The sequence below is a fragment of the Phyllosticta capitalensis genome (genome assembly GCF_038381095.1).
Source record: "Phyllosticta capitalensis strain CBS 128856 chromosome Unknown BKA78scaffold_3, whole genome shotgun sequence".
Lineage (NCBI taxonomy): Eukaryota > Fungi > Ascomycota > Dothideomycetes > Botryosphaeriales > Phyllostictaceae > Phyllosticta > Phyllosticta capitalensis.
The window spans coordinates 1,405,461-1,433,384 of record NW_027117441.1 but is presented as its reverse complement, the minus strand read 5'-3'; the positions used below and the strand labels follow the sequence as shown (position 1 = coordinate 1,433,384).

Here is a 27,924-nt window from a genome sequence, read left to right as displayed (position 1 = left end):
GGAGAGTTAGCAGGAGGTGCCATGATGATGAGTCGCCGCGCGGGCAACAACTCGTAGACGTGGATGAGGCTCTCATCGGGAACTTGACTTACATGGTCGCAGACTTTATCACGGATCTCTGTTCAGCGGAGGAAGATGACTAAAAGCTGAGCCCCCCGCTGCGGTCCTTCACCGCCCTTAAGGAGGCACTTGGTGGATGCGACGGCCGCCAAGACTGTGAGTACACCTGGCGATCGGCGGCCCAATGGGGCAACTAATCAGCCACCTGATCAGTCAGCATCGACATCTCGGTCTTTCCATCAGTATCAACAACTATGTCCCTGCCGAGGAGCTCCAATGTCCACCAGTTGCTCATTCTTGAACAGAAACCCTCGTATATCACCAGTCACCACAACTGTTGCTAGCAAACCTCGGTATCGTGTCCTCGTTGTGTACTCCGTATACGGATAACTCTACGGATATTCCAGCTTCTGACCCGGCCTATCCGAACGCTCCACGCACAACTTGCTGTTGTTGCTATTCAAGGTCTGCACAAAACGCATGATGCCGGCAGATATGGATGACTAGGCCTGGGCGTCTCGAGTGCACACCTTATCCAACATCAACCAGCCACAAGAATATCTTCTTTCCACCAGGATATCTCCCCTTTCTTTCACTTTATTCTGCCATCGAGCTCCGACGCCGCCGGCCACCATCTTTACGTAATCTGTGCGTAATCCGCTCGGCCCAGCAAAGCCCCGGCTCCGACCCGCCGGCCCCACTGCAACCTGAACACGCTCCCCTGCCTCGATGCTCTCTGGGCCACTGGTTCATACCTTTGGAGGACAACTCACCATCCAAGAGGACTTTGCTGAGATTTGCCTGATGTCTCAATGACAAGCCATCTGACAGGCCTGCCCGCAAGCAGTGCAGCAACAGCAGAACTAGCACCATGTCAGCCTCAGCGCATTCCATCATTAGTCAGCATCAGCCTGTCACTCCCCAGGTCGCTCTTTTGGCCATCTCCCAAATAGAAGCAGTGGTGCTATTGGGCAGAATTGATGAGCGGAAAAAAGTCGCAACTCGGGGATGGGCCGTTCGCATGCTCCCTGTGGTCGTGTTCTTAGACCTCGTCGTATGGAGATTCGTGAGCTTCATATGCCAAAACTTTCAACACCAAGTCGGGGAATTGATATTTCTTCCGCTACACGCTGTGCCTCCACTTCTCGACCTGTGGTTGCGTGAGAACATGGCTTGGCAGCGCATACTTTTTGGCTTTGAAGAACTCTTCCTTGGACTCTACCTCACAAATTAGGAAGCATCAAAGCCCTACGCGTGTGGGGTGCTCCCTAGCCGCGGTCCTACCAAATAGAAATCTTCCATTGGCCGACTAGTCCAGCCCAATTGTTATGAAACCTCCAACCTCGCCGACCAAGAAGGTTGCGAAAGCAGAGTCAAGCGAGCTCAAAAGGACTGCACGAACATGCAGAGGGGCCGAGACCGAAACCGAAACATGGACGTCACATTATTCAAGACAAGATATCCAAGACATGCGGGGAGCCAAAGACAAAGGTTGGACGCAGCAGCCAACACTGACTACTGTCAAAATGATCTTTCGCTCTCCGTAGCCTTCCGTACCCAACTTTGCATCCTTCCTCTCTGCCTACCAACCAACACAAATGCCCGTCCACCATCTGTTTGGACAATTGGGACCTCCTGGATGTCAAGTTGCTACCATGTCCGCCCGTCTTTCCGAACAGCCCGTCCGTCTCGGCCCTCCGTCTCTCCGTCTGACTTAGCGCCTGACGAAATCCATATGTTTACGTACGCCTGCAGTTACACATACCTCTGGATGATCGCATCCCTTGCTTCGATTCCCAAGCTCCAGCCGTGCGTCGTACGGAGTACCTACGGCCAAGCCAAAACAGCAGCAGGATTAGGAAGGTGGTTTGAAAAATGCCCTCCAGCAGCTATCCGAGAGAGCCGAAAAGGAGGAGGCAGATTGATGGAGAGAATCAGCCAGCCACACCGTTGAGGTTACGTTGAAGAAAAGACAGCCATCATTGACGGACAGGTCGAATTGGTTGAGTTTTGGTGAGACGGTTGTACACCGTCGAGACCCAGCTGACACACACTGCGCCGCTTACTGTTCGCAAGTATTATTGCACAGTGGCTAAGGAAGGCCACAGAGAGCCGGAGATCATTCAAATTCCCGATGGCCAAATAATGGAGAGGGCAAGCATGTTTACCAAAAGCAGCCGAGCAGTTGGGACGCCTTGGCCTGGGATATCGAGCCATGGTCAACACTCTTTCGTCACTTCTCGTGGATGAGATCACAAATGTTTGATGTTTTGGTATTTTCTGGTTGGTGCTACCTACTGCTACATACCAACCCATCCGCCGAGATGCTGTCAATTGGTTGGACCATCATACCCATGTCGCGAATCAATCCACCCGCTCAACCTCCCATCCAGTTAGCGCGACAACTCAGCTCAGCTCGCTCAACGTTTCGTTCATCCTCGCTGTTGTACATTGCGGAAGAGCTGCAAAGAAAAGCACAAAGAAAAAGAAAAAAGCCTCGACTCCTTTTGATCCATGACGAGAAGAGCAGGTAAACCAGAAAATAATGCTCCGTGCTATGCCATGTTGGAAAATGGTGAACCAGCAGTTTTTCTCTGCCCTTGCAGATAGCTGGACCTCCCGAGTCCCAACATATCCCGTACGTCTCAAAAAGGAAAAGGAGATTCGTCGCTCGTCAAGCCATGCGCACATATCGTCGTGGGACCACCACAGTAGGCGAGGAAAGAAATTCAACCTAGGTTCAGCTTCACGCCGTCGCACCTTTAGACGCAAGCGCTTGAATGCTCCCTGTGACTACCCATCAAGAGAAAAATTATCTCTATGTTGAAGGCAGCAAGCGCTTGAGGACTCCACGTCTCTACGTGTTTTGACTTGGCGGTAGGGATTTTCGGTTTAGTAATTTCTTTCGTCACCCACTGTGCCACCAATCGAAGAACCCCTCCCGATTTCCGCTGCAGCTCATCAGTGCGGGGACTCACTGCTGGATGGCCGCGCTCCGGACGCGTAGTACGGGTTGTTCGACTTGCGGTTCGGGTTCGGATTGGGTCCCAGTGAAGGACTTTGGCTATGCGTGCTGGGCGGGTACTGGTTGTTGGACGGGTACTGGTAGCTAGGCGGCACTTGAGCCATCGTGTTGTAAGAGGTCGATGATGGGTACGCGTATGTGCTCTGCTGGTAGCCCGAAGTTGCACCCGCTTCGGCGGCTTGGGGCTCGTTGATGGTTGGCACGCGGGTGAGCGACGTAGTGCGCGCCTGGAGACCGCGCTCGCCGGCTCTGCGCTTGCCCAGCGTGCCTTCGCGCTTCAGCGTGTTGTGCACGTCTTCCACATCCTGTGCACTCATACTGGCCCGTTCGGTGCGAGGGAGGCCAGTGAAGCTTGCCGCGTCGCCACGGTCGGCATAGGCATCATCGCGATATGTGTCGTACGCCGGATTGCGCGCGTTCAGTTCGTTGAGGGCTGCTGTCTCTGCATTCAAAGATCCATGAGCGCCGGCACCACTTGCACGGCTGAGGTAGTCGATGCTCGAGGAGCGCTCAGTGCCCGCCGGTTCAGGCTTCTTGGAAGGGAAGAGACGCTTAGATTCCTTGTCTTCCAGGTACGCTTGACGACGCTCCTCGGCTTCGCCAGCAGAGATGCTTACGGAGAATTGTGGGCGATCCGATGAGCCGAGGGCAGCGTCGTTGCCTCCTGGGGGTGCAATGGGAATCTTGCGAAGAGCTTGGACCAAAGCGCACATGAACTTGGAGCGGCGCATCGCGCGGAGAGTCTCGTTGCCCCAGTTCGACTTGTGGCGGATCTCAATGATCAACTCGAGCTTGTTCAGCTCAGCAATGCCGTTGACCGAGACGTCAATATCCGGGTGGAAGTCTCTGTTGTTCTCAGAAGCCCGTACAAAGTTCTGCATCTCCACCTTCAATGCGGTGATGTCTTCGAAGGAGGTATCGAAAGACACGTAGATTGGGACTTGCTCGCGCATGGCCTGTGACCGACTAGTGTTCTCAATCCACAGACCATTGAGCACTTGGTTGGGAATCTGGACAGTGCGACCGTTGTTGACGCGCTTGAAGATCGTGAAGAGTAGTGAGATGTGCTCGACTGTGAGTTGATCACTCCCTGTAGTCAGGTCGACTCTGTCGCCAACATCATAGGGGTGCTTGACGAAAAGGAAAATGCAGGAACCCAGGACCTCCTGGCAAGTAGCGGAGAAAACAAAGGACAAAGACAGCAGAGCGGTACCAGCAGTTGCAAGCATGGTGACGAAGCTGGCGTTCAGGAACGCAATGAAGATGAAGATTGAGGCCACAAAGACGACAACGCAGAGCATATCGTCGAGGACATTAATGGCTTGCGAAACATCGCTTATGCTTGTCGCAACGGACTTGCGAGTCCTCCCAATCTCAGTGACCATGAGGATCATCTCTTCAAGATTGACGTCTCCGTTGCCGTCCGCGTCGAGAGCAGTAAACGCTTCGTCAGCCTCCGTTTCCCGGTCGGCCCCAAGCACCTCCTTAATGTCCTCGGGGTACAAGGCGTTCTTGCCTTCAACGACAAAAGACATCCAAAGACGCTTAGCAAGAGCCTCTGAAGAGCGCGGCTTCTCCAATGCTTGAATCACGATCGAGTGGGCCGAGTCAGGGTTGAATACGTTCTTGCCGGTGATCTCCGACGCAATGTTTCCGAATGCAGACGTAATTTTGTCGCCCACGCGGCCAACATCGTGGAGTAGGCGCATTGGTGTTTGTGATCCAGAACGGGTGTGGCCTTGGAAGTTCTTGGGGAGATTCAACCTGAGAGTGTCGTGGATGATGTAATCCTCCTCCTCAAATTCGCGACAATACGATGGGAAGAGAGACCGGGAGGCATCGTACAACAGGCCAAGAAGATGTACTTGGCGTTTGTTTTCCTTGATCTTGCTGGTAAATTGCTTGCGATGGTAGTTGATACTGATCAGTTGGACAAAGAACTTCTCGACCAAGAGGACGACGGACGCCACGACTGCTGCAGCCAATAGCTGTCTGACAACCTTCTGCCAGCTCTTCAGCGCATCTGCGTCCTTGACTCCTGAAGCTTTGGCGGCGCGAATATCCGGGTTATGGGCCATCAATGGAACGAACGTGGCCAGGGATGTCACGGCCCATCCAACGAGGGAGAGGTAGAGTTCGAGATTGCGGATGACAAGGGCGTACTTGCGCACACCAGAGCTGACGACGCCCGCCACGATCTGGAATGCTTTCGGGAGACCATGCGCGACGATTTTGGCGACCCAGATTGAGCACCATACGACTTCAATCCACGTGAAGAACCTGAAAATAATTAGTCTTTGGTTGCACACACGATCACGAATGCACCCTGTAACCACACACAAGGACTTTGATGATGATCTCAAGTTCCATGTGCCTGGAAAGCTTGAGTGCTCCCTGTCTGCACGCTTTTCAAGATAGGATTTTCTTACCAAACAAGGCGCACACCGCCGATTTTGGCATTTTGAGCCACAGTGGCTCCGACAATGATGGGAATGGCGATGCATATAGCCAATGGCGCGACGTAGAGGAAGTAGCGGGTGACGATGCTGAAGTTGAGGATGGCGTAGTAAATCCTGCCCATACGATTCACATAGTCCTCCTCGTTGTCCAGGAGCCGTGCGGTACCGTCGTCGGTGTGGACGTGCTTCAATCTTCTGCCCTTGGCGCCTGCTGGAGGAGGAGGAGGTGGTGGAGCCTTCTCGTTCTCGACGGTAGCAACATGAGTGAGAGGAGCATGGCTACCAGTGCGCTTGCCCGTCGAGCCATGGCTAATGACGGGCTCGAGTGGTATGTCAATAGTTACGTCGTTGGGAGACATGTCGACGCCGTTGTTGCTGGGCAGGGGCTGAAAGCCTTGACGCGAAAGGCGATTGGGGTTTGCAGATTTTGGCGATCTCGGGGAATGAACAGACATTTGTAGAGTAGCGTCGAGGGGTTTGGCCCCAAGGCAAATGGGGCGTCGATGATCAACGTGCCGATAGAGCCAACGGCGGTTGCAAGTTGGGAGCTGGCGAGATCCTTGCCGATGGGAATCAAGACTGTCTTGGTCTAGGCTCGGATGGCTGAAGCTGCCGAGGGATACCACAAAAGCGCCACCGGCAAGAATGCGCGCGAAAGTGAATGGCGTAGAGTGGTGAATGAAAGGAGGGAAGGCGATTCCTCGGCGGGCCCCCAAAAGGTTGAACTGACAAGGGTGAATGGGAGCGAGCGAATGGGAACAGAAGTGGAGGTTGAAGAGCAGAATGCGAGATTAAAGAGAGTGTCGAGGAATGGGAAAAGGCTTGGAGAGGTGGAGTGGAAAAAAAAAGGGCCCTCTTGCTTTCTCAGGCCTGCTGTGCGCAGAGGCCATTGGTCAGGCGTGAAACAGCCACGACCCAGCCAGGGCAGGCACGAGCGACTGGGAGTAGGACTAGCACCAGGATTGCAGAGCTAAGCTCAAAGCTCCAGGCCGGGGCTGACGCTAAACTAAGCAAACCAAAGCCACCCCGTCACGACCTCTCGTTTCTGTCGGCCGCAAGGGGTTTTTTTCGACCCTGAACCGTCGGCCATCCACGTCACCCTATTGCGCCGCCGTTTGGTCCAAGGAGATGAACGAGCAGAGATTCCATCGCAGCAGTGCTACTGAGTACGCTCCGAGCTGGAGCCAGCGATTTGCGGATCTGCGCACATCCACGTCCGCCTGGGCCACTTGATGCGCGTCAATCAACTGCACCCCGGACCAAAACAAAAACAATCGATACCTGGAGTCCTCATACCCCCGCTCGATTGCGAACGAGACCATGGCACGTTCATATGGCAGGATCGCGTGTGACTTTTGTCTCACCAATACTGGTCGGCCTTGTACTCTTCGTTGCCAGATGCGGCTTCACGGCTCCAGTTTGCCTTTTTCCATGTCGCAGCCGAGCTGACAGACGACGAGCCGAGTCCCGGTCCAAAAAACGCGTCGGCAAGGGCGGCCGAGTTGTCGCATGGTCATCGGTCGACCGAAAGAGACATGAACACAAGGTCAGAAGCCGTCGCAGTGGTTGTCGCGAGACCTGTTCGATGCATTGTGCATCGAGTGGAGGCTGGAAATCGCCAAAGCACGCGCCAGGATCCACGCGATCGACGCGATGCCTTGAGTGAGAACCAACATCCTCGGACTGTCGATATATAAACCTCTTTGCCTACCTCTACCTTCCCGTATGACCATAGCACGTGGAGAACTCGGAACCCCGTCCGCTCTTCCATAGATAAGCCACGTTGCGGCCGATTAGCAGTTGCGTGGGTGACCAGCAGCGAATCCCGGCTGTTGTACGTTTTGCAATCTTTTTGCGGTTTGAATGTTCGTTTTGTTGTTGTTTAAGAGGTCGTTGTTCTTTTGAACGACAAAACCTTCTTCCCTGTCCGTCGAAACACGGTTCGGGCCGATTGAACCTTCTTCCTCCAGGCTCCTCGTTCCTTGGACGAGCCTAGCCCGGGTCTCCCAGTCGCACCAGTCCCCGGATACGCGTTACCGCGCTTCAACCGCACAAAACGGGTTTGGAATCAGGGTCCTGACGGCCTCGGGTCCCTCGTTTCCTCGCTCTCTGGAACACTTGTGAGAAGGCTTGACGGGCATCTTCCTAGCTCATGCCTCGTATGCTTGGACTGCTTACGAGGCTTGGTCCATCTTTGGACGTTGGCTGCAGTGCACGCGTCGCCTCGCTACGTAGCCACCACCGGCAAGTGCAATTTTAAGACGAAGAGGGACTTTAGAGCAAGCCCGTACCGGACTGTTGTGGCACTGAAGTTCTGGCTTTTTCGTCGAAGAAATAACAGAACAACAACTTCGAGGCCAGCAACTCGAGTTCGCAATCAAGAACCTGGAGGTCAGTCAACGCATCTCGACTCTCGAATCACCGCTCGGCAAAACGCGTCGCTATGCGTCGAATGAGGATCCACAGCAGTCCATCAGTCCGGAAACGTTCCAGACCTGCCAAAGAATCGACGACACGAGAGAAAATCCCGAAACAACGCGTTCGCTGTGACTTGAAACGGCTCGGCCCGCTGGAAACGTCCCAGTTTCGAGGCAGAAGTTCTTCGTCGCGTGGCGTGCTATACACAGGGCAGATAGGGCAGATGCTCGGCAAGAAACTTCCGGTCTAGACGGCGGTCGAAGAGGTGACACGTCCCCCTTCTCCACGTGTGCCTGTGCCCTGTGGTCTGGATCTATTTCTTGAAGCCCGAAGGTATCCACTTGCCTAATTGGACAATTTGGAAGAAAGTATTGCGCGCGAAGGGCATGTGATTGAGGCGCCATGAAATGAATCCTGACTCCAAGAAGACCACACGAGCAGCATTCAAGGGTCTTTGAACTGGAGGACTTCGGCTTTTCAAATTTCTTGAGGTCTAATGGGGTTGTCGCCTATCTTGGTCTTGAGCTTTAGGACCAGTCGTTCTTGGCTACTCTATCCGTTGGCCTTTGAGGAAGAAGGAACTTGCCTGCGGGATCTGGGAGCTCCTGGATTCCAAGTAAAACTAAGCGCCGAAAAGACTACCGATCGAGAGAAGAAGTCTCCAATGCGCTCGAAACCTCCCCAAGATCCGGCAAAGCAGGAAAAATTTAGTGTTTGTCGAAGAACGTGGGCCAATTATCAATACACCACGGCCAATTGATTGCTTTGAGCAATGCGAATTTCGAAAACTGCACCTATTACTCTTCAGGGTACACCATCTTCTTGGTAACACCACCATCAACCACAATCTCCTGGCCGTTTATGAACTTGCTGGTGCTCAAAAACTCGACCGCCTGGAGGATATCGTCGACCTTGCCAACCCTTCCACTCCAATGCCACTCATGGTCCTCCTTGCTCAGGCCTTCTTCCCACCTCGTCCCCTTCTGATCCGCTTCTTTACTCTCATTGCCCACATGAATCCAGCCGGGCAGGATCGCGTTGCAGGTGATGCCCATAGGCGCTAAACTAGCCGCCAACGCGTGTGTCAGACCGAGCAAGCCAGATTTGGTGCTTGCGTAGCCCTCAGAATTGGGCTCTGACTGTCTGGCGCGCGTGCTGCTCATGAAGATGATAGAGCCGCCAGCATCAGCGTCGGCGCGTTTGCGCAGTAGCGGGATGCAAAGTTGGGACAGGAGCATTGGCGCAGTCAGATTTGTCTCCAGCTGTGCATTCCAGTCTTCAAGCGACATGTCCTCGAAGCCGACGCCGCCCACGTAGCCCGTGGCCGCCGCATTGTTGATCAGCACGTCAAGGTGGCCATTGAAAAAGTCTGACGCGCGAGAGACGGCTGTGCGAATCTCGCTCGGTTGCCGCAGATTCGTCAGGTGTGCAGAGAATGCGTCTTTTCTGGTGCTCGAGATGGACGTGAGATGCGTTGTCGTCGTGTGGTTGAGCTCCTCGGCGTTGTTGTCGATGAGGAAGACACGGTGACCGCGTTGCAGCAATAGCCGTGACAATCCACGTCCAATGCCTCTGGCAGCGCCTGTGATGAGAAAATTGAGGGGTTGCGCTGTCATGATTCTGGAGTCTACCCAAAGGTTTGTTGTTAGATGAAGAAAAACTCCCTAGGTTCATTTGAAATGCACGGAGTTAACGGGTTGGAGGACACCCCTGACGTCACCCATAATTGGTCCGTGCTAGCTTCACCCTCCGACGGGATTTCCAAAAATTAGAAAAGATTCAAAGCGTGTTGGAATTTCCCAAGGATAGCTCTCGGAAGTTGGCCTTGAAATACCCGCGAAGATCTACCTGGGAGCAAATCACGAAAAAGAGACGTGGAAGGATGCCAAATCCGGTTCTGTCCTCTTTCACCAGGAGAGATTCGCGAGCAGAGAAGAAAGTTGGCAGCTCAGCAACTCCATCAACAAGATAACATCATAGAAAGAACCAGGGGTAGTCCGAGCACAGCCAAGGTGGATGCAACATGAACCCCCTACGCAACCGGTAGCCAGCCAACACTTTGACGAACCCGAACGAGAGAAGCTCTTATTGCAGTCAACACAGAAAAAGCAAACCCATGCAGCCATTTCAATTCATGCACCCAATCAACGCTCTGTCGTTGAGCAAAGCGCTCCAGAAAGTGCGGAACGCAAAATGTTAAAGTGGACTCGATGGACTGAAACAGTCAAGTCTTTGGCAGCATACTATGAATCATGACTTTGGCCAAAGAAGGTATCAAACGAGAACGATCGTGGTGTATGCTTTACTGATGATGCTGGCAGGACGAAATTCGAGTTTTGAGAGCGATAGTGAGTTTCGCGCTTCATCGGTGATACAGACGTCTACTGGTATTTTGGCAAAGTCACTGAATCACATATCAATCTGTGTTGTCAGTGTGGAGCCTGGGATTCATTCACTGCGGTTCTCGCAAGACTGTCAGAATGGTAAGCCATGAGTAGAGGGTATATAGTGTATGCACTCATAGAACCAATTATGAGTGCTCTACACGAGTGGGCTGATACTTTCTCGTCCTCTGTGTCTCAGAGACTTAAACCATCCCTTTCTGCAGCGGAAATATCCAGTCTGTGCCTGCTCCGGCTCTATTATCTGTAAGATATGGTGCGCGGACTTATTTCATATCAACTGCACGAATTTCTTATCCTCAGTCGACCCATCTTTTCCGAACGTCGAGATAGTCGACAAGCCTCAATTTCACGGGCATCAAAGTCAATCAATCGGGAAGTGGCGTTATACTAGCTACGGGCAACGGCGATGCCTCCCGCCTACTCCTCCGTATCGTTCCGTCAACTCCATAGGACAACCCATTGTTCGGCATTCAGAACTCGGCACTTGTGGGGAGGCTTACGACTCGGCCACGCGGCTGCTGCGTCAACAACACTGCTGTCCATGCTGACAGTGGAGCGCGCGCGCAAAGATGCTGATGACGGGCAGTGAGTGCATCAAAGTGTGCGACTTGGCTTTCTGCGTCTTGTCCAGCTTCGCATCGCATCGCTGGTGAGCAGTGACGAGAATAGGGGAAAATTGGGAACTTCGGAATTTTTCGATTGTGTACCTGCGCCACATTCTGTCATGGCACTGCAACACACAGTCTGTAAAAGGGATGTAGCTCGATGACTGTCCAGCGGCTTCGTAGATCCGACGGGACCCGGTTCTACGTTTCGTGTTTTGTGGGGAAAAGAAGCTTGTCTGCTTTGCGTTTTGAGCCAGATCGGACGCACTTGCTAGACGGTGGGACGCCGGACACAGTGGTAAGCAGCATCTGTTGCTAAACGCGTGCTGTGATGGAGCTTGCTGAGTGAGGCGGCCTCCCTGGCCTGTGACTTGTGAAAGAAGGAAGCAAAGCTGCCAGCAAAGGCTCATGCACTGTGATGTCGGCGCTGCTTGAAGAAGCCTGATCACTACAACTGAATAGTAAGTCTACTGGAACTTGTCAGGTCTACTCAATGGACGCAACAACCGATGCGCCAACGAAACCACCAGCGACAAGTCTCAAGTCCGTATCAACCCGCATCGCGTGGAAGCATCCGGTCCCGGGATGCCTCGGGAAGCTCCATCACTTCCAACCACGGATGGAGCACCATGCATCGGCCGAATAAAGGGCCCGACGGATAAGCGTACAGACTCCTGAGCCTCCCCCGCACATCCAAGACTTATTCTGTGGGGAAGCCTGTTAGCGGTCCCGATGTTGCGCAAACTGGTTGGCTGGAAGTTTGGCCCAAGCTTTGCTGCAGGAGTCAGTCCAAAGTTTTTTTTGGGCAACAAACGTCGCTGCAGCATGCCTTGCATCGCACCCATGCTGGGCAGACAAGAACGCAGACAGGCGTAGGGCGTGTGCGGGTTGAACGGGTTATTGTTCTTCTTGTTTGGCGTTTTGACTGTGCGAAGTGCAACGTGGTTGGCCCTCGACACTGCTTGAACTTGATGTTTGTCCTTGTGACGCCTGTTGAAAGTCTTGAAAGTCTTGAAAAACCCCAGCGTCCAGGAATCGTCTTTTGGTTTTAAGGTGTGTAGATCTCGCGGCCATTTGGTCGATTTTCCGGGAGCTGTGCCACCGCCGAGTTGGTGGGATGTTGCAAACGAATCGGGACTGCTGTGGCTCAAATGTGGACGTGTGCGGAAGTTTGAGTTGCAATGGACGGTAAGCTCAAGATGTTGATGGTCGACGTGCTCTCTGTCCTTCTGGAGATCATGTTGATTAGTGAACTCTCGAAATCTGCGACTCCTTTCCTCGATGTTTGGATAACGGAGTGTTAGACAGGGAGCTCTTGTGATGGACCAGTCACACGGTGACTTTTACGTAGGAGGTCGAGACAAGTTCGTCGGCAGTTGGCAAAAGTGCCGTTTGCTTGCATGCCGCTGGCGGACGTATCCGATTTGACGTCAAGCTGAACGACGGGGCGCAGCAGGGGAGGAAGAGACAGAATGTGGGGAGCAGCGGTGGTCCTGTCAGAAGAGTCGAGTCGCAGGGTGGCACGTGGAAGTTTTGGGAATCTGGGGAAGTCAAGCGAGCGCCTTCCCCACACTTGCTTGCCCCGGCGCCTCCCATTTTTTCCCAACCGCCGTCTCCGAACCTCAACCATTGCCATCGCGTGATCTCGACGGTCGCCAAATCAGATCCCGATCCTTTCGTCGGAGCATGCGTGTGTGCCCATTGACATGTTTTTCGTCTTGTCAACGACGGATTGGGACAGCTGCCAAGAGCGTGGTTGCGACCTGAAGCACTCCAAACATCGCGACGACGCATATCGCAGGCGATACTATACAAAGCAACAGAAGCGTCAAACTTTGCACAACAGGAGATCAATTTCTTTTCGAAGCATCGTGCTTTCAGCTCGCCTCAGGTCCAAAACACCGGGGAGCTCGACACAAGACTGGCGGCTCCTCGATCCCTGCAGTCGAAGCTTTCCCTGGAGCTGTGAACCGGGATGGAGTTCTTCTTCTTCTCAAGCAAGAAGTCCCAAGAGCTGGGCTTAACCACGATAGGCAGCCACCGCTTTGCCTGTTCTGCGCGAGTGTTTCGAAAGTCCCGAGCCACACTTCATCTCTCTGCTACGACTGGGCAACTCAACTGCCGACTATATTGCAACTGCCGGTAACCGCAGTAGGGCCAACTCAAAGTTGCGGATGGCGCGCAGTCCTAGGGGAAGCGGCTTGAGACCCATTCGCTAGCCCCGCAAACACTTCCAACCCCGCAAGGTTCTATGTCTTTTTTGGTACGGAGCAAGCGATACTGCTGCATGTTCCACCGCAGCGTATGCGCCAAGTGCTTCAACAGTGAGTTGAAGTTCTTATCACCTAGTGTGTTGTTCAACGATCGTGTGGGGGTGTAAAATCTGTGCATTTACCCCAGTACGCGCGCAGATCAAGCGGAGAAGAGTTTAGGGCAAATTGGTTCGACAGGGTCCTGATCCCCCAGATTGGTCGAAGCGCACCCGGCTCTTACAGGATGCCCCTGTTCTACCCGCGTGTCGGAGAGCTGTCCACAGGCGGTAGTCCTTACACAGCCGTCGATGAGCCAGCTATGTTTATATAGACCAGCAAGACCCGTAACCCGCCTTCTCAGTGAGCTTGCTTTCACCTACAACAGTTGGCGCACAACCTGGTCCAACATGCATCCAGACCAAACAGACGACCGGATTCTCGACAATGACTCCAAACCCGAGGTCGAGCGCTTCGAGGTTGTGTCTTCCTCATCCAATGTGCCGTTAGATGGTGTTGAGGATGGGAAGGTTTCAACGTCCACCATTGTTGCTGTTTTGGTGAGCTCGAAAAAAGAAGCTTCACTGAGGGATTTCTGACCAGTCTCGGACAGTTCCTCGGACTTTCCTTCACAGGTCCAATCGGTTGCGGTTATACTCTGATCGCTGGAATCACACATCAAATCGGTATCGCTCTTGGCAATTCGCAGGACATGGTTTGGGTCGCCGGAGGGTGGTCTATTGCATCTGCCGTTGGCTTCGCTGTCGCTGGTGGATTGAGTGACATCTTCGGGAGACGCTGGGTGATTCTATACGGGAATGCTCTTTCAGTTGTTGGCGCTGTGAGTCCTGAAAAATCACGCAATGGCTTTCCTTTACTGACATTTCCAAGATTGTTGCCGCAACCGCCGACAAAGTCAACCAAGTAATTGCTGGTTCAACTCTCATTGGAGCAGGAGCGGGCATGATCTTTGTCGCGTATCCTGGTATTTCGGAAATTCTGCCCAACAAGTATCGGTACGCTGGAGAATTCGAATCTGATTTGGAATGTACTAATACTGTATAGGGGAATCGGCCTGGGTTGGACCGAATTTAACATCAACTTGCCGTGGGCTAGCTTCAGTGTTCTCATTGGACAGCAGTTGGCTAGCAAAGCTACATGGAGGTGGTGCTACTGTGTGTCACCCCATCATGCTTTACAAACAACCTGGTAGTAACAACAAGCAGATGTTGCAATCATCTACTCGGCGATTTCCCTCGTCGGTTGCGCCGTCTTCTATTTCCCACCGACTCGACCAAGGAACGACTTCGACAAGTCTCGCTGGCAAGAGTTCAAAGAGCTGGACTTTGTTGGTGTAGCCATGTTCTCTGGCGGTCTCACGATTCTCCTCGTTGGCTTGACGGAACTGGGCAAGCCAAGTTATAACAAGTCGCTTGTGGCCTCTACCATCACCGTTGGCGCGATTATGTTCCTCGGCTGTTTTGCCTACGAATGGACGGTCTGCCCGAACCCTTTGTTCCCTTTCAGCCTCTTCAAGCAGATCCGGAAATTCGTGATGCTGCTCCTCGTGAGCTTCGTTGCCGGTCTCGTTTGGTACTCAATGGCTGCTTTGCTCCCGCAAGCTACTCTCTACATGTATACCAAGGATCCGGTCGAGATTGGCGTCATTGCGATTCCAAACGGAATCAGCTTGGTCATTGGCGGCTGGGTTATCCCCTCCTTCCTTCAGTATATCAAGCGGATTCGCGGCCAGTTCATCGTGGCCATGTTTATTCAAACCCTCTTCACGGCTCTCTACGCCGCGGTCATCCCCAACCACAAGGCAGCCTGGATGATCTTCCAATTTTTCGGTCAAGGATGTTTCACCTGGGTCACCACCATTGCCTATATCGCTGCTGGTCTCGAGGTCCCGCAGGAGGAGCTCGGTGTTGCCTCTGGTCTCATTGGTACTTTCCGCTCCGCCGGTGGTTCGTTTGGCAATGCCATTTTCAACACGATCCTGAACAATGTCATCAATAACGACCTCGGCGGCAACATCGCACGCGCCGCCATCTCCCGTGGCTACCCCGCTCAAGGAGTCACCGATCTCGTCCCGGTTGTCATTCAGGCCGAGTCCGGCGTCCCTGGAGCTCCTCAGATGTTGGCTCGCATGGACGGCGTCACCCCTGCAGTAATGGCAGCCATTGCCGAGACGGTCAAGAACACCTACGCGAAGGCTTTCAGGATGGTGTTCTACGCCAGCATCCCCTTCGGCGTCATCGCACTGATCGGCTCCTTCTTCATCCACGACTCGAGCGACAAGCTGAACAACCACGTTGCCGTCCAGCAGGAGAAGGAGGTGCTCTCGGGCAAGGTGAACGACCCGAAGAAGCGTTTGAGTCAAATGGGACAGAGCTAAAGGCGGCGTATTGGGACCGTGTGATGGATTGTTTTCCTCATTCCAAGGGAACATGAGACGTCATGCATTGCTTTTGTCGCGCTGTATCGGTTTTGCTAGAATCGAGGCCTGTTTGCGCGACTATTCGGACTGCGGGCTTCTAGACGTACAGGGGCTTTTGCGCAAGCGTTCGCCGTCTCCCTACGCAAGGTTTGTGTGCTACTGTTGTGGTTGAAACACGTCACTGGTGGGTGTAAAGGTCAAATTGAAAATATCGAGAGCTTTATTGCTTGTAATGGAGCGTTCAGATGCCGCTGTAATTATGACGAGAGAATAAGGGGAAGTCTTTAGATCAAAGAATCAGCCTCCTACTGATACGTGTTGATGAATGTACGCTTGATACGTCTGTCCTGTGACAAGTCATTTCGTCTCTCGTTGCCGACTGAATCTCAAGTTATTGGACCAATTGCACTTGAGCGGCGTACGAAATGTTTCAAAGTAGGAACATTGCGAATGTCGCTGGTTAACAATGTCTTTCTTCATGATGCGCTGGTTGGCAAACAAGGTAACAGAGCAAACATGTATATGTAGTAGAGTACCCTAAAGTTTGATGCTCAAGACTAGGATGAAAGACTCGACGTGTAGCTTGTCGAACATGGAAAGCACATGTCTTGATTGTTCTACAAGTATTGAGGAGAACATGCAACACCGATCAGGATTTTCATGACTCCCGAGTTGTGGCTTTACTCGTCTCCAGCAGTCGATGGTCACAATGTTCACAACATGTCAAGGGCGATTTCCATGCCTTAAAACACGTCACAGCAATAACAGACCTACCTTGAGGGCGCTGTCGTAAATGGGCACAGCAGCCACAGCAGGGGACGCCAGAGGCGACACCCCAGTCTCACCAAAGAGCAAGTGGGAGAGTTGAATTGGTTTGTTCGGGAATGATTCATTTGCTATCAGAATCCATTCCCCAGCCACCACGCTGCAAGAGCCGCCGCAGTTACGCGAAGCGAGCCCTACACATGCCTGACCCTGCCGTTTTTGTGGTATATCCTATCCATCAACCGTTTTTGTTCTTGTCGTGAAGAAGGTGCGCTTAGGCGACGAGCTGGACAACGCCACCGGCCTCCTTGATCTTGCGCTCGGCCTCGGCGGAGACGTAGCGGGCGCGGACGACGATGGGGACCTGGGGGATGCGGCCCTTGCCGAGGACCTTGGAGTAGCCGAGGGGAAGGAGGTCGAGGACGGGAGCCTTCTCGGTGCTCTTGGCCTTGATGTACTCGTCACGCTTCTCGGCGGGGATGAGGGACCAGAGCTTGTCGAGGTTGATGACCTGCGGCGCATTAGAGAAGAGCGCTGGGTGAGGGCGCTGGAGGTAGACTTACGGGCTTCCAGAAGTGGTTCTGCTGCTTGTGGAAGTAGCGCATACCAACCTTACCGACTGCATGCGATGTTAGCGCGATCATCGAGAAAGAGTCTGGTCAAACTTACAGTAACCAGGGTGGTACTTGTCAACGTTGGTCCTGTGGTGGTGCTGACCACCGGCCATACCGCGACCACCGGGGTGCTTGCGGTGCTTGCCGATACGACCGTGACCGGCCGAGACGTGGCCGCGGCTGTAAAAATTGTGTTAGCAACAGCTCATTGTATCGGTTAATCCAGTTGCGCTGCGCTGATCGTGTTGCATGCCGTCCGCAACCGTTGCGAGAATTTCGAAGGGCCAAAGTTCTCGAGGAAGCGGTCTTCGGAGGCAGCGCATCGAACCAGGCGCAATTGGAGTCGCGAGGTGTATTCGGGAAGCTTACAGCTTGCGGGTCTTCGTGGAACGAGTAGGCATGATGGATGTCGGCCGGGTTGTGGAGGGTCGGCGGTTGTCTTGTCGTCCTGCAGAAGGTAGAAGTGTGAAATGGCCGTGGTTTTCGGCGGACTCGTTTGTGGGCGGCCCGTCATTATTCCGGGGATGACTAACGTAAGCGCCTCAGGCACTAAGGCAAAAACTTGCATTATACACCGAGTCTCTGATTTGTCGAGCTCGTACCTCCATTGTTGCGTCACTCAACAATTTCTTGACTCGAGTTTGCAGTCTATCCAATTGACTGACAGACTGTGTTTGAATTGATATGCTTTTCTCCCATTTTCTGGTGAGGTTTAAGCAGTTCGACCAATGTGGTCAACTAGATTACAAATTCAGCAAAGAAACCTTGCGCCACCCTATGCCAGTCTGTACAGTGATTCCTGGGTATTCTAAATCTTGATATCAAAGCTGGTACCGCATCCACAGCTGCTACTTGCTGCCGGATTATCCACAATCTTGAACTGACTCCCAATCAGTTCCATGGTGTAATCCACCTTGCTCCCCTTCAGTATCTCCAAACTTGACTCATCCAGCACCACTCTCGACCCGTGGTCGCCCTCGAATACTGTATCCTCTTCTTGCGACACTTGGGACATGTCTGTGAGCGACATGAGGTATTGGAAGCCATGGCAGCCACCCGACTCGACTGTGATGCGGAGGAGAAGGTCTGGGTTCTTGTCTTGTTCCATGATTTGCTTTAGTCTCTGTCAAAACTGTTAGTATGTTTAACAAAAGAGACGAGGTTGAAGTTGCGTACATGGGCTGCGCGAGGTGTGATTTCTAATGTCATCTCGTTGCCATCTTCATCTTGACGCGGGTTCAGGATTGCTGCACGCCGCGACGGCGACGATGAGAATGACCGGGCTATGGTAGCATGGCGCAGGATGCGCGACGGTGCCAAATGCCGCAATGGATTGCGCCGACTGAGGGCATCATCTCGTGGTGAGACGTGGAGTTGGGATGCTCTTCGGGTGGCGGATCTAGACTGCGATGCGATGCCGCGGCGGGCTTCGACGGCGGTGATGCATGTGGATCGTGGAGAGGTGCGCGCGGCGGCCTGGATGGAGCGCAGGCAGGATTGACATATGGAGGGTCTCAAGGCCATTTTGCGGAGGTCGGGGATTTGAGGTTGAGATAGGGTAACGGGACCCAGAACAGAGACCTGGACCGGAGATGCGGAAGAGTCCCGGCGCATGCGTCACCTGGAGGGGCTGCGGGCTATTGGCGGGTTAGCGAATCCTCTGAGTAAACATTCGTGGATTTGCTCCAGGTCCCAGCCTGATGGTCATGGATTGCCGCGCCCGGTGCAGCAGCCGCCTGCAGGTGCGCTAGCCGCTACGCCGCCAGTATCCGCGAGCACATTCCCGCCTGGACTACATGCCTTGGATGCTGCTGTGCTAGTTCACCATCTGGACATGTTTTGCAAGAATAGACTTGCGGAATAGACTTTATGAATAAAAAAAAGTCTGGAAAACATGTGTTGCATGATCAGTAAACCAGCACCGGCGTGTTGGAGGAATCTGGAAACTTTGGCTATCATGACGCTGTCAAAAGACTATTTACATCCATCTCGAGACCCTTAATTCAGTTCGGGGATAGCGATAAGATGATCCCACTAGCGACGCGCGGGCTGCGATGCCGCTCGCGTCTCCCCGCGCAAGGTAACCTGCCGCTGCCGCAACATAAAGTGCTGGACCGTCCCGTCAACCTTTTTTTCTTTCTTTCTCCATCACAAGTCATACAGACACAATGGCGTCATTCACTCTCGCACCGTTTAGCAAAGGCCCCGAATCTTTCAGCCAAGAATATGCTGCATCACTCGATGCGCAGGACCCTCTTCGCGAGCTCCGCAAAGAGTTCATCATCCCCACCCACGACGACACCAGGACCAAGCGCATCGCCGACAGCAGCACTGTCCAAACCTTGAGCGGACAGACCAAGAGCCGTACAGGAGACGAATGCACCTACCTGTGTGGTAACTCTCTCGGACTGCAGCCGAGGCGGACGCGGGACTATGTGGAGAGGTACCTCAACACCTGGGCAATCAAGGGCGTCAACGGCCATTGGCAAAAGCTGGAGGATGGCGACTACCGCCCCTGGGTCGACATGGAGGAGGACTTGAAGCCGCAAATGTCCAAGATTGTGGGCGCGCAGGAGAGCGAAATCGCCGTCATGGAGACCCTCACGGCAAACCTGCACCTGCTCATGGCAAGTTTCTACCGGCCAACCGAGGAGCGGTACAAAATCATCATTGAGGGCAAGGCCTTCCCCAGCGATCACGTAAGGCCATTTATATTCAAGCCCCCGCTTCTTGTCCCCAGCTGACAGCATTGGCGCTGGTAGTACGCCGTCCAATCGCAACTGCACCTGCACAACCTCCACCACTCGGAGGCCCTCGTCGAACTCAACCCCCCCGAACCAAACAGCTCGCTCCTCCCCACCTCGTACATTCTCTCGGTAATCGACGCCCACGCCTCCAGCACCGCCATGCTGCTCCTCCCGGGCATCCAATACTACTCGGGCCAGCTCTTCGACATCCCCACCATCACCGCCTACGCCCAGGAGCGCGGCATCACCGTCGGCTGGGACCTCGCCCACGCCGTCGGCAACGTGCCGCTGCAGCTGCACGACTGGAACGTCGACTTCGCCGCGTGGTGCAACTACAAGTACATGAACGGCGGGCCAGGTGTCATCGGCGGACTCTTCGTCCACGAGCGCCACGGCAACGTCGCGTCGCCCACCGAGGGCAGCAACGAGGTCAGCGAGAAGGGCCTGGGCTTCCGGCCACGCCTGAGCGGCTGGTGGGGTAGCGAGAAGAGCGCGCGTTTCCGCATGGGCAGCCAGTTCGTGCCGCTGCCCGGCGCGGCGGGCTTCCGCCTGAGCAACCAGAGCGTCCTCGACTGCACGGCGGTGCTGGCGTCGCTGTCCGTGTACGGCCAGACGACGATGCAAGACTTGCGCGCCAAGTCGCTGCATCTGACGGCCTACCTTGAGCACCTCCTCTTCGACGACGTGCCGGGCGAGAAGAGCGAGGACCGCCCCTACTCGCTCATCACTCCGACGGTGCCCGAGGAGAGAGGCGCACAGCTGAGTCTGCTGCTCAAGCCCGGCATGCTCGACTTTGTCCAGGCCGAGCTGGAGTCGCAAGGCGTCATTGTCGACGAGCGCCGGCCTGACGTCATCAGGGTCGCTCCGGCGCCCCTGTACAACAACTACACGGACGCGTGGAAATTTACCAAGATTTTCAAGGAGTCGTGTAAAAAGGTACTCGAGGCACAGAATGGGCAGAATGGGCATTAGCGGAGCCAAGTAGATTTGATGAAAAACGGCGTAAAGCAAAATCGTGGGATTCAAGGCATTGATCATAGACATCTCTCCTGTCGCCAACAAGGCAATAAAAAATATAATGGCATGTAAACGCTTCACAATTGAAGAGAGTCGTGGCTTCAAACGTACTTGTACAGCAAAGAAAAGTCATGAATGCATCAAGGACAAGGGCTTTCATTTCTAAGAATCCTTGTGTCCTCTGGACCATGAAAGACTTGAGGGGCTGGAATGAAGCAGCGGCCCCCTGAAGGTCCACAACAGCGCTCGCCCGCCATTTTCGGCAGGAGACTACCGAAACAAGAAGAAGGGGGTTGGCAAATCCCAAGATAGCTGAGCTCTGGCCCAAGCAATGTGGGTATCAAGCTCCTCTGCGCCACTTTTACAGTAGTCGAGGAGAACCATAGTGACTGTAGCATACACAAGTGGAATGCCGACATCATGGTGAGGGGTGAAGAAGAGGGAGGAGGAATAATGGGACATGGGAGATGCAAAATGAGTTCCTAGCTGCTCATCATTACGGCCTTTGGTCGCCTTACAAACCCAACGTGAGGAAGCGGTGATCATGACGCTACCCCACAGGTGAGAAAGTTGACAAGATGTTGGCGAGCCCTGCTGCTCAGCGATCCACAAGGAGAAAAGACAAAGTGGGAGCCACAACAAGACAAGGAGAAGCACACCAGACAAGGGGTACCTCTAGAAACCAGGGGACGACACGCCTCCAAGCGAGCCCGGGAAAGAGGGGCCACGCGAGATGCTACCGGCGAGAGTTGAGTGGCTTCCAACCGGACTGCCAATTTCGCCGAGACCTCCCAAAGACCGACCTAAGCCACGCGCGTCGCCGTTGCTGTTTTCATCCGGCTCAAACTTGACCAGCGCGCCTGCGCCGTCAGGCGCGTCCTTTCTGAAAAGAAAACCGCCGCCATTGTGCGCATCGCCTTCGGTCTCGCAAATGTCGTGGATTTCATTCTCCATCACTGGCGGCTCGCCCATGCGGAAACTGTCAATGGTCCGGATGATGGTGGGTACGTCGTAGAAGCCGCTGGCACTACCGCTCGTTTGTGCGAGCTGCTGGCATGCTCTACACACCATGAGACGTACCATTCCGGGCCGCGACAGGCTGGGGCGATGCGGTGCTCCGCCGAGAGGCCCTCCCATGCTACTGAAGCTGCTCGGCCAGCCGCCTCCGGCAGTTGGCGAAGACCCCCAGGTGTTGCCTCCGAAGCCGGCTTGGCTGAATGGATTGGACATCGTCGGCGTTCCCCATGGTGTACCTCCGCCCGGCATGGCAAATGGATCCATACGAGGCTGGTCCGTGAAGAGCGGCGTCGTTCCAAACCCCATCCTGCTGTTGGTCCTGCCCGTTGGAGCGAGACTTGCTCTACGAGCTTCGGCCAAGCTTGTTGGTATCGGCTCGTCGCTGTCATCAAGCAAAGCGCTGCTACCCAAGTGATTACTGAGGTCATCAATGTCGGCACGAGTAGGTTTCTTGTGCTCCTGGCCGATTTCCTGGGGCTTAACGCTAGATGGACGTTGGATAGGCGCCGGTCTGGAAATCGGAAGCGTCTGCGATCCCGCTGGAGAATCGAAGCCCGGCAGACCACTCTTTTCAAATGATCCAGCAGATGCTTGACGAGAATGCGTCGGCATCGTACTCGTGGGTGCCCCAAAGGCTGACGCTTGGTTGGCTGAGTTCAAGCCTGATAAAGGTTGACCAAAGCCAGGTGGCGCGCCCATGGGATGCCCGCGGCCGAGCCCCATTCCCGACATGTTCATTCCAGGGGGCGGCGCCGAGAGACCATTCGGAGCAGGGAAACCATGGTAAGGCGAGCTCATAGGTGGAGGGGGAAACATTTGCCCACGCGGTTGATTGAAGCCCTGCATTGGAGAAGGCGCGGCTCCCAAACCCGGGAACCCACCGAAGCCTGCCGGAGCATGCATTCCCGGAGGAGGACCTATCGGGTTGAGCGGCGAAGAAGGCTGCGCATGGTGGACGCTCGTCTGTGCCTGGGTCATTGGCGGCTTCTGCAAGATCGTCCTCGGAGCCGTGGCACTAGACAGAGTCGGAGATGATGGTTTAGCTGATCCTGGGTGAACATGCGGTGTCTTGGGCGATGATCCATGGGAGCCTTGCTGGGAGGTTTGGCGCGGCTTCACCGGGGTCGGAGCCTTGGGGATGTTCGGAGTGGCCACTTGAACGTGTGGAGATGGGAAACCGGTCGAAGACTGCTTCGAAACGAGTCCTGGTGGTAACGCTGGCGTGGGTTGAGCTGGGCGTCTGTTGGCCGCCGCCTGTTGGGCAGCCTTCGCAGCCTCCTCTTCCTTCCTTTGACGCTCCCTCGTTTCCCTCTCCGCTTTGATCCTGGCCTCCTTTTCCCGGCGTTGCTGTTCTGCGTGTGCCTTTTGCTCCCTCGCTTCTCGTTCCCTGGCCTCCTTCTCTTCGCGCTCTTTCCGCTTGGCCTCCTCCCTAGCCTTTTTCTCCGCAGCCTTTTGCTCCTGAGCTTTGCGCTCGGCCTCTTGCTGGCGCTCCCGTTCCTGTTGCATCCTCCTCTGCTTCTCAGCCTCTTTGCGTTTCCTCTCCTCCTCCTGAGCCTTGCGCTCAGCTTCCTTCTTCTTCTTCTGTTCCTCTCTCTTTCTCCGTAATTCCTCCTGCTTCTTTGCTTCCGCAGCCTTGGCAGCCTCCTCCTCGGCACGCTTCTCCGCGTCCTTGCGAGCCTTCTCCTCGGCCTGTTTTTGCTTTTGGAGAGCCCTCTTCTCCTTCTTCTTCTGCGCCTCCTTGGTCTTCTTGGCTTCCCGTTCCGCATCTCTGCGTGACTCCTCCTCGAGTTCCTCGATGAGCTTTTGCTGACGTTCATTGGCCACCTTTTCGCGGTATGCAGAGAGAACGCGCTGTTCAAACATGCGGGCCGCGAATATTTGGAACATTCGTCGCCCTTCACGCATCCGCTGCTGTTCAGTCATAGAGTCCTGGCGCTTGTTAGAAAATGCCAGGAAAGCTCGAGAGGAACTCAAACCAGCTCATCATCCTCCTCGTCATAGTCATCTTCCTGGCTATCGTAGTCATCGTCCTCCTCGTCGTAGTCATCTTCCTCTTGCTGGTTCGGATGATGGTGACCGCCGGAGTGCGGATGTTGCATTGCGTTTGTGTAAGCATAGCTGCCAGCATGCTCAACAACTTGGTCCTCTCGTTGCATCCGACGTGCAGCTAGCTGCTCCATCATTTCGATGAATTTTTTGCCGTCATTTTTGAGGAGATCGTCGGCGACGGTGAGAATACCACCTAAGATGCAGTATAAGCGCCAGCTGTTCCCTTTACAGTCGTAGTCGTCCGACAGACCTTGCACAGTTAGGCTGTTCCCAAAATGGAAGAAATCCGCAGCAGCACCTCGAGGTGGCAGCTCTTCCGGCTCTTCCTCGTCACTGTACTCGTCATCATCCTCACTCTCGTCGCTGTAGTCTTCGTCTTCGAGGTCGTCCTCATCATCCTCCTCGTCGCCAATTTCCTCGACTCGATTGGCAGCGTCATAGGGCTCTGGCAGTCCGCGGTCTGGAGGCAAGCGATGACTATGCGCGTGGCTTTCGGGCCTCCCCTTTGTTAGCATGGAATCGCCGTGGTCGGGTATATGTTCCTGGTCGCCATACAGCTCCAGCTCCTCGTAGTACGCATCATAGAGAACTTCAAGCTCTTCCTCGATGGCCGTCCGTTTCCGCCCGCAGACAGTACAGCTGCACGCATGCTTCTGCTGCTCCTTCATCTTCCGCAGTACCGCCTCCTTTTCAATCTTGACCAAGGATTTGCGCTCTTCTTCGCTGAGCGAAAGCCAGAACTCGCGAATTCTTTCCCTCTCCTCTTGTGATGAAGTGTTCCATATGCGGTCCTTGGAGTTGGCGCTACGGTGGACGGTTCGGAGAGCTGCAGTCGCAATCGACGGGGGCGGCGGCGGCGGATGCGAGTTGGGGCCAGAATGCGGGAGCACTCCTGAGGAGCTACCGCTCGGAACCTCGTGCTCATCATACAGTCGTCCCCGCTTCTTCTTCTTTGACTTTTTCTTGGATTTGCGGGCCGACGTGGTGTCCAGTTCGTCACCGTTTGCAGCTGTCATGGCGCGGTCGTAGTGCTGGCCGTACGTCTGGGTTGCCTCGTCGTCCGTGTAGTACTCGTCGCCGTCAGCGGGGTCGAATTGGTCGGGATCGTCGTAGTCGCCTTCGTAGTCGAGCGCCTGGTGGTCGTCGGGGTTCGCAGCAGCACCGTTTTGAGTGACTGGTCTGGGGGTATACGGAGAGCCCTTGGGTATCCAAGCGCCCTTGAGATTGGGGTTTGGGTGCTGGTCGGCAGCTAGCTTCGCGGCCTGCTTCGCCCGCCGCTTTGCCTTTTTGCGGTTCACGCTCGGGTTGCCCGGCGGTGGGTTGGCGGTGAGGACGCCATTGCTAGGCGCTGGCGCGGCGGCGTGCGCTTTGCCGTTTGCCATTTCAAGTGAGGCGGGGAGGATCGAGGGGCCCTGGGGCGCGGACGAGAGGACGGAGTCAGAGGATGAAGCTTTGGCAGTCGCGGCGGAGCAGGAGCGAAGACGGCGGGGGGAGAGGGCAGCGGCGAGGTCGACAGGAGGAGTTGGTACCAAAGGTGTGTCGGACCAAGGCCACAGATGGAATGCCCACGTAGGTCGGTTGGGAGCAGGGCGTGGGCAAGGCGCGCCGGGGGGATCAACACACAGAGGAGAAAGATTGCCGTGACGCAGCTCGGAGGGACTCTGTGGGGCGCGTCAGGTCGGGCGAGAGGTTGGGGGGTGATTGAAACGCAGCTCAAAGAAGAAGGTAGGTATCCGTCATGGACGTCCGTCGGCTTGCTGAGTGAGGGTCACGTGAAGCAATCTTGGCAAGGCGGAGGACGGGCACACGGACCAGAGGACATGGAGGTTGGGCTGCCACTGCCACTTTGTAGAGCCGGAGGTACAACGTAGGTTAGTTAGCTGGCAGTAGCCCGTAGGTATGTAGGTCGTCGTCTCATCCACCTCACTCTCCATCTCTCTTCTATTCTTGCTGCGCCCGTCAGGTTGCCCACTCCACCTCAGTCGTCCCTGGTCGCCTGCGTCACAGAAGCTACTTCACTGCCTCGCCCCGGTCTCCCGCCTGTCCTGTGCTGCTCCTGCAACCACTGCGGCCACTAGTTATTGCGTCGCTGGCCAAGCGCTCCGACATTTCCTGTTGTTCCTCCGCCGCCTCGTATCACTTTCACATATACACGACACCACCCTCCTCTCCTCTCCTTGCAGCGCCCGGAACCTGCAGAATCCACCTCGACGCTCTATAACTGTTGCTGCGCCCCGATCCGTCTCGCTATCAATCCTCACTCTCCCCGCGCTCCGCGTCGCCTCGACGCCATCACTCCGCCGAACACCTTGGTGGTGAAGCTCCTCGCGAGCCCTCAGCGTCCTTCGCCAGCTTTCCACGCCCTCGTCAACAACCACTTGGTCCGACCGGCGACGGGCCTGCACTCCTTCGATCCCACTCTCCGTCTCCGGCTCGTATACAGCGCCGTTGTCGACCGCTTCCCTCGGCACCAGCGGCACCCAAGGTACCCCCACCGGGTACGCTGTTTGCCTGTCCAGCCTACGACCGATCCGACCTTTCCACGCCGCGCGCTGCCCACATCATTCAGGGTCCATAACTGCGAGGCCGCCGCCGCGATTCGAACATCATTGACAGCGTCACACGCGATAATCGTCCAGGTTACCGTCGACCGGCATGGCTCAACAAAATGGTCAAGAGGCTCAGGTTATGCGGAGGTAGGTGGATTGCTTTTCCCAAGACATTCTGCTCTGCCACGACGTCGCCGCGCTCGTTAGAGGGTTGCAAGACTTGGCACGCCTCGAGGCTTTTTGCTAATCTGCGCCATCCGTCACGTCTCTCTGTTGTTCATCTCGTGTGTTTTCCAACTCAGCCCCTATCCGAGCGCAGCTCTATTTTGAAGCCGTTGGTGTGGACAGCTGCGCCCCATAGCTTCTCACAGTCTAAAACGAAGCGAGGGCGATAGCGTGCATTGGCGTCCGCGACCCGAAAGCCTTAGGCAACCAAAAATAGGCTGCGTTTCCCTGGATTTTTGTCGCATTGTAGTTGCTAGCTACCGGCTTCAGCTGTGCAGCCGCTGCGACACGTCACTTTGTTTCTCTTGTTTCGTTACCCACTCTTTCAATTCCTCAAATGTTGATCTTTTTGTCTTGTGTAACATGCTAACCGCCCTGCATTAGAAAACTAGTCATCATCGGCGATGGCGCGTGCGGCAAGACCAGTCTGCTCAGCGTCTTCACATTAGGCTACTTTCCCACGGTAAGTGCTACTTGACCTTTTTCACAGGCAAAGATGCTGATGATGATTTAGCGATATGTAAGTCAAGATACTCGCCGTACGCCGAGACTCTCTGATTGACGAGTTGAAAGGTTCCTACAGTCTTTGAGAACTACGTGACCGACTGTCGCGTAGACGGAAAGTCGGTGCAGCTCGCGCTCTGGGACACGGCAGGACAAGAGGACTACGAACGTCTCCGTCCTTTGGCCTACTCCAAGGCCCACGTGATTCTCATTGGCTTCTCCGTGGACTCGCCCGATTCGCTGGAGAACGTAAAGCACAAATGGGCCGAGGAGGCTCGAGAACGGTGCCCAGGCGTTCCAATCATTCTTGTTGGTCTGAAAAAAGACTTGAGGGATGATCCTTTGGCCCAGGAGGAAATGAGAAAGAAGAGCCTCAAGTTCACGACGCCAAAGGCGGGAAGTGACATGAAGGAAGAAATCGGCGCCAGAAAGTACCTCGAGTGCTCGTCTCTGACGGGCGACGGTGTGGATGACGTCTTTGAGGCAGCGACCCGGGCCGCGCTGCTATCGGTGGACAAGGCTGAGAGCAGCGGGTGCTGCGTGATTCTGTGACCTCACGGTTTGCGCCAACCTGCTGAGCCAGTCTTCTTCGATCATGCATGGACGGTGTTTGGGGTTTGTATCATTACGGCGTTCTCGTGCAGCGCGTACATGGGTTCCCTTCCTTTTTCTCCAGTCTTTTTCGATTTTCTCGGGTCCATCACCCCATCAAAATGCTTTCCTTGTTTGCAGCAAGCAATGCAGTGACGGGTAATGACGGATGATATCATCGTTAC

The 27,924-nt window shown here is 54.7% G+C and overlaps 12 protein-coding genes across 12 annotated transcripts; 6 read left to right on the top strand and 6 right to left on the bottom strand.

The window, feature by feature from the left end:
• The first annotated feature begins 690 nt into the window (after positions 1-690).
• Positions 691-1,378, top strand: BKA78DRAFT_98892 (uncharacterized protein). The gene has a single exon (XM_066894097.1). It carries the CDS (start codon positions 932-934, stop codon positions 1,292-1,294), a length of 363 nt encoding a protein of 120 aa, XP_066746536.1. The 5' UTR covers positions 691-931; the 3' UTR covers positions 1,295-1,378.
• On the top strand, positions 1,379-2,160 carry BKA78DRAFT_98891 (uncharacterized protein). The gene has a single exon (XM_066894096.1). The coding sequence runs from the start codon at positions 1,463-1,465 to the stop codon at positions 2,012-2,014; it is 552 nt and encodes a 183-aa protein (XP_066746535.1). The 5' UTR covers positions 1,379-1,462; the 3' UTR covers positions 2,015-2,160.
• Positions 2,161-3,021: 861 nt separating this feature from the next.
• On the bottom strand, positions 3,022-5,903 carry BKA78DRAFT_350994 (Mechanosensitive ion channel-domain-containing protein; the record flags this gene model as incomplete). The annotated part of the gene is made up of 2 exons (XM_066891082.1): positions 3,022-5,365; positions 5,515-5,903. The coding sequence occupies 2 exons, from the start codon at positions 5,901-5,903 to the stop codon at positions 3,022-3,024; spliced, it is 2,733 nt and encodes a 910-aa protein (XP_066746534.1).
• A 726-nt stretch (positions 5,904-6,629) lies between these two features.
• Positions 6,630-7,390, top strand: BKA78DRAFT_308952 (uncharacterized protein; the record flags this gene model as incomplete). Its single annotated transcript, XM_066887985.1, has 1 exon — positions 6,630-7,390. A coding segment is annotated over exon 1 (329 nt), but the record flags the coding sequence as incomplete, so codon positions are not given.
• Positions 7,391-8,563: 1,173 nt separating this feature from the next.
• BKA78DRAFT_98884 (uncharacterized protein) lies at positions 8,564-9,778 on the bottom strand. Its single transcript, XM_066894095.1, has one exon. It carries the CDS (start codon positions 9,576-9,578, stop codon positions 8,760-8,762), a length of 819 nt encoding a protein of 272 aa, XP_066746532.1. The 5' UTR covers positions 9,579-9,778; the 3' UTR covers positions 8,564-8,759.
• A 2,281-nt stretch (positions 9,779-12,059) lies between these two features.
• Positions 12,060-12,878, bottom strand: BKA78DRAFT_98874 (uncharacterized protein). Its single transcript, XM_066894094.1, has one exon. It carries the CDS (start codon positions 12,764-12,766, stop codon positions 12,302-12,304), a length of 465 nt encoding a protein of 154 aa, XP_066746531.1. The 5' UTR covers positions 12,767-12,878; the 3' UTR covers positions 12,060-12,301.
• A 753-nt stretch (positions 12,879-13,631) lies between these two features.
• BKA78DRAFT_350992 (putative siderophore iron transporter) lies at positions 13,632-15,619 on the top strand (the record flags this gene model as incomplete). The annotated part of the gene is made up of 5 exons (XM_066891081.1): positions 13,632-13,781; positions 13,835-14,062; positions 14,113-14,237; positions 14,287-14,396; positions 14,448-15,619. 5 exons carry the CDS (start codon positions 13,632-13,634, stop codon positions 15,617-15,619), a joined length of 1,785 nt encoding a protein of 594 aa, XP_066746530.1.
• A 1,081-nt stretch (positions 15,620-16,700) lies between these two features.
• On the bottom strand, positions 16,701-17,441 carry BKA78DRAFT_248797 (60S ribosomal protein uL15; the record flags this gene model as incomplete). Its single annotated transcript, XM_066884423.1, has 4 exons — positions 16,701-16,937; positions 16,990-17,045; positions 17,096-17,220; positions 17,410-17,441. 4 exons carry the CDS (start codon positions 17,439-17,441, stop codon positions 16,701-16,703), a joined length of 450 nt encoding a protein of 149 aa, XP_066746529.1.
• Positions 17,442-17,601: 160 nt separating this feature from the next.
• BKA78DRAFT_308943 (uncharacterized protein) lies at positions 17,602-18,694 on the bottom strand. Its single transcript, XM_066887984.1, has 2 exons — positions 18,217-18,694; positions 17,602-18,163 (listed from the first exon to the last, which is right to left on the bottom strand). Exons 1-2 carry the CDS (start codon positions 18,652-18,654, stop codon positions 17,849-17,851), a joined length of 753 nt encoding a protein of 250 aa, XP_066746528.1. The 5' UTR covers positions 18,655-18,694; the 3' UTR covers positions 17,602-17,848.
• A 514-nt stretch (positions 18,695-19,208) lies between these two features.
• Positions 19,209-20,759, top strand: BKA78DRAFT_247730 (kynureninase 1; the record flags this gene model as incomplete). Its single annotated transcript, XM_066884320.1, has 2 exons — positions 19,209-19,739; positions 19,803-20,759. 2 exons carry the CDS (start codon positions 19,209-19,211, stop codon positions 20,757-20,759), a joined length of 1,488 nt encoding a protein of 495 aa, XP_066746527.1.
• Positions 20,760-21,155: 396 nt separating this feature from the next.
• On the bottom strand, positions 21,156-25,606 carry BKA78DRAFT_98819 (salt tolerance down-regulator-domain-containing protein). Its single transcript, XM_066894093.1, has 5 exons — positions 25,400-25,606; positions 24,426-25,282; positions 24,121-24,368; positions 23,798-24,063; positions 21,156-23,750 (listed from the first exon to the last, which is right to left on the bottom strand). Exons 2-5 carry the CDS (start codon positions 25,250-25,252, stop codon positions 21,480-21,482), a joined length of 3,612 nt encoding a protein of 1,203 aa, XP_066746526.1. The 5' UTR covers positions 25,253-25,282; positions 25,400-25,606; the 3' UTR covers positions 21,156-21,479.
• A 919-nt stretch (positions 25,607-26,525) lies between these two features.
• On the top strand, positions 26,526-27,700 carry BKA78DRAFT_350987 (GTP-binding protein rho2 precursor; the record flags this gene model as incomplete). Its single annotated transcript, XM_066891080.1, has 4 exons — positions 26,526-26,566; positions 27,029-27,107; positions 27,159-27,164; positions 27,218-27,700. 4 exons carry the CDS (start codon positions 26,526-26,528, stop codon positions 27,698-27,700), a joined length of 609 nt encoding a protein of 202 aa, XP_066746525.1.
• Positions 27,701-27,924: the final 224 nt, after the last annotated feature.

What these genes read in the sequence shown, in the direction of transcription:
- BKA78DRAFT_98874 (XM_066894094.1), bottom strand. Translation starts at nt 12,766, where the DNA reads ATGCGTCGTCGCGATGTTTGGAGTGCTTCAGGTCGCAACCACGCTCTT.
- BKA78DRAFT_98891 (XM_066894096.1), top strand. Translation starts at nt 1,463, where the DNA reads ATGCAGAGGGGCCGAGACCGAAACCGAAACATGGACGTCACATTATTC.
- BKA78DRAFT_308943 (XM_066887984.1), bottom strand. Translation starts at nt 18,654, where the DNA reads ATGCGCCGGGACTCTTCCGCATCTCCGGTCCAGGTCTCTGTTCTGGGT. An exon ending in TCACACCTCGCGCAGCCCAT is followed by an intron (nt 18,164 to 18,216) that starts GTACGCAACTTC and finishes CAGTTTTGACAG; the next exon opens with AGACTAAAGCAAATCATGGA.
- BKA78DRAFT_98884 (XM_066894095.1), bottom strand. Translation starts at nt 9,578, where the DNA reads ATGACAGCGCAACCCCTCAATTTTCTCATCACAGGCGCTGCCAGAGGC.
- BKA78DRAFT_98819 (XM_066894093.1), bottom strand. Translation starts at nt 25,252, where the DNA reads ATGGCAAACGGCAAAGCGCACGCCGCCGCGCCAGCGCCTAGCAATGGC. An exon ending in TACTACGAGGAGCTGGAGCT is followed by an intron (nt 24,369 to 24,425) that starts GTATGGCGACCA and finishes AACAAAGGGGAG; the next exon opens with GCCCGAAAGCCACGCGCATA. An exon ending in ACGAGGAGGATGATGAGCTG is followed by an intron (nt 23,751 to 23,797) that starts GTTTGAGTTCCT and finishes AACAAGCGCCAG; the next exon opens with GACTCTATGACTGAACAGCA.
- BKA78DRAFT_98892 (XM_066894097.1), top strand. Translation starts at nt 932, where the DNA reads ATGTCAGCCTCAGCGCATTCCATCATTAGTCAGCATCAGCCTGTCACT.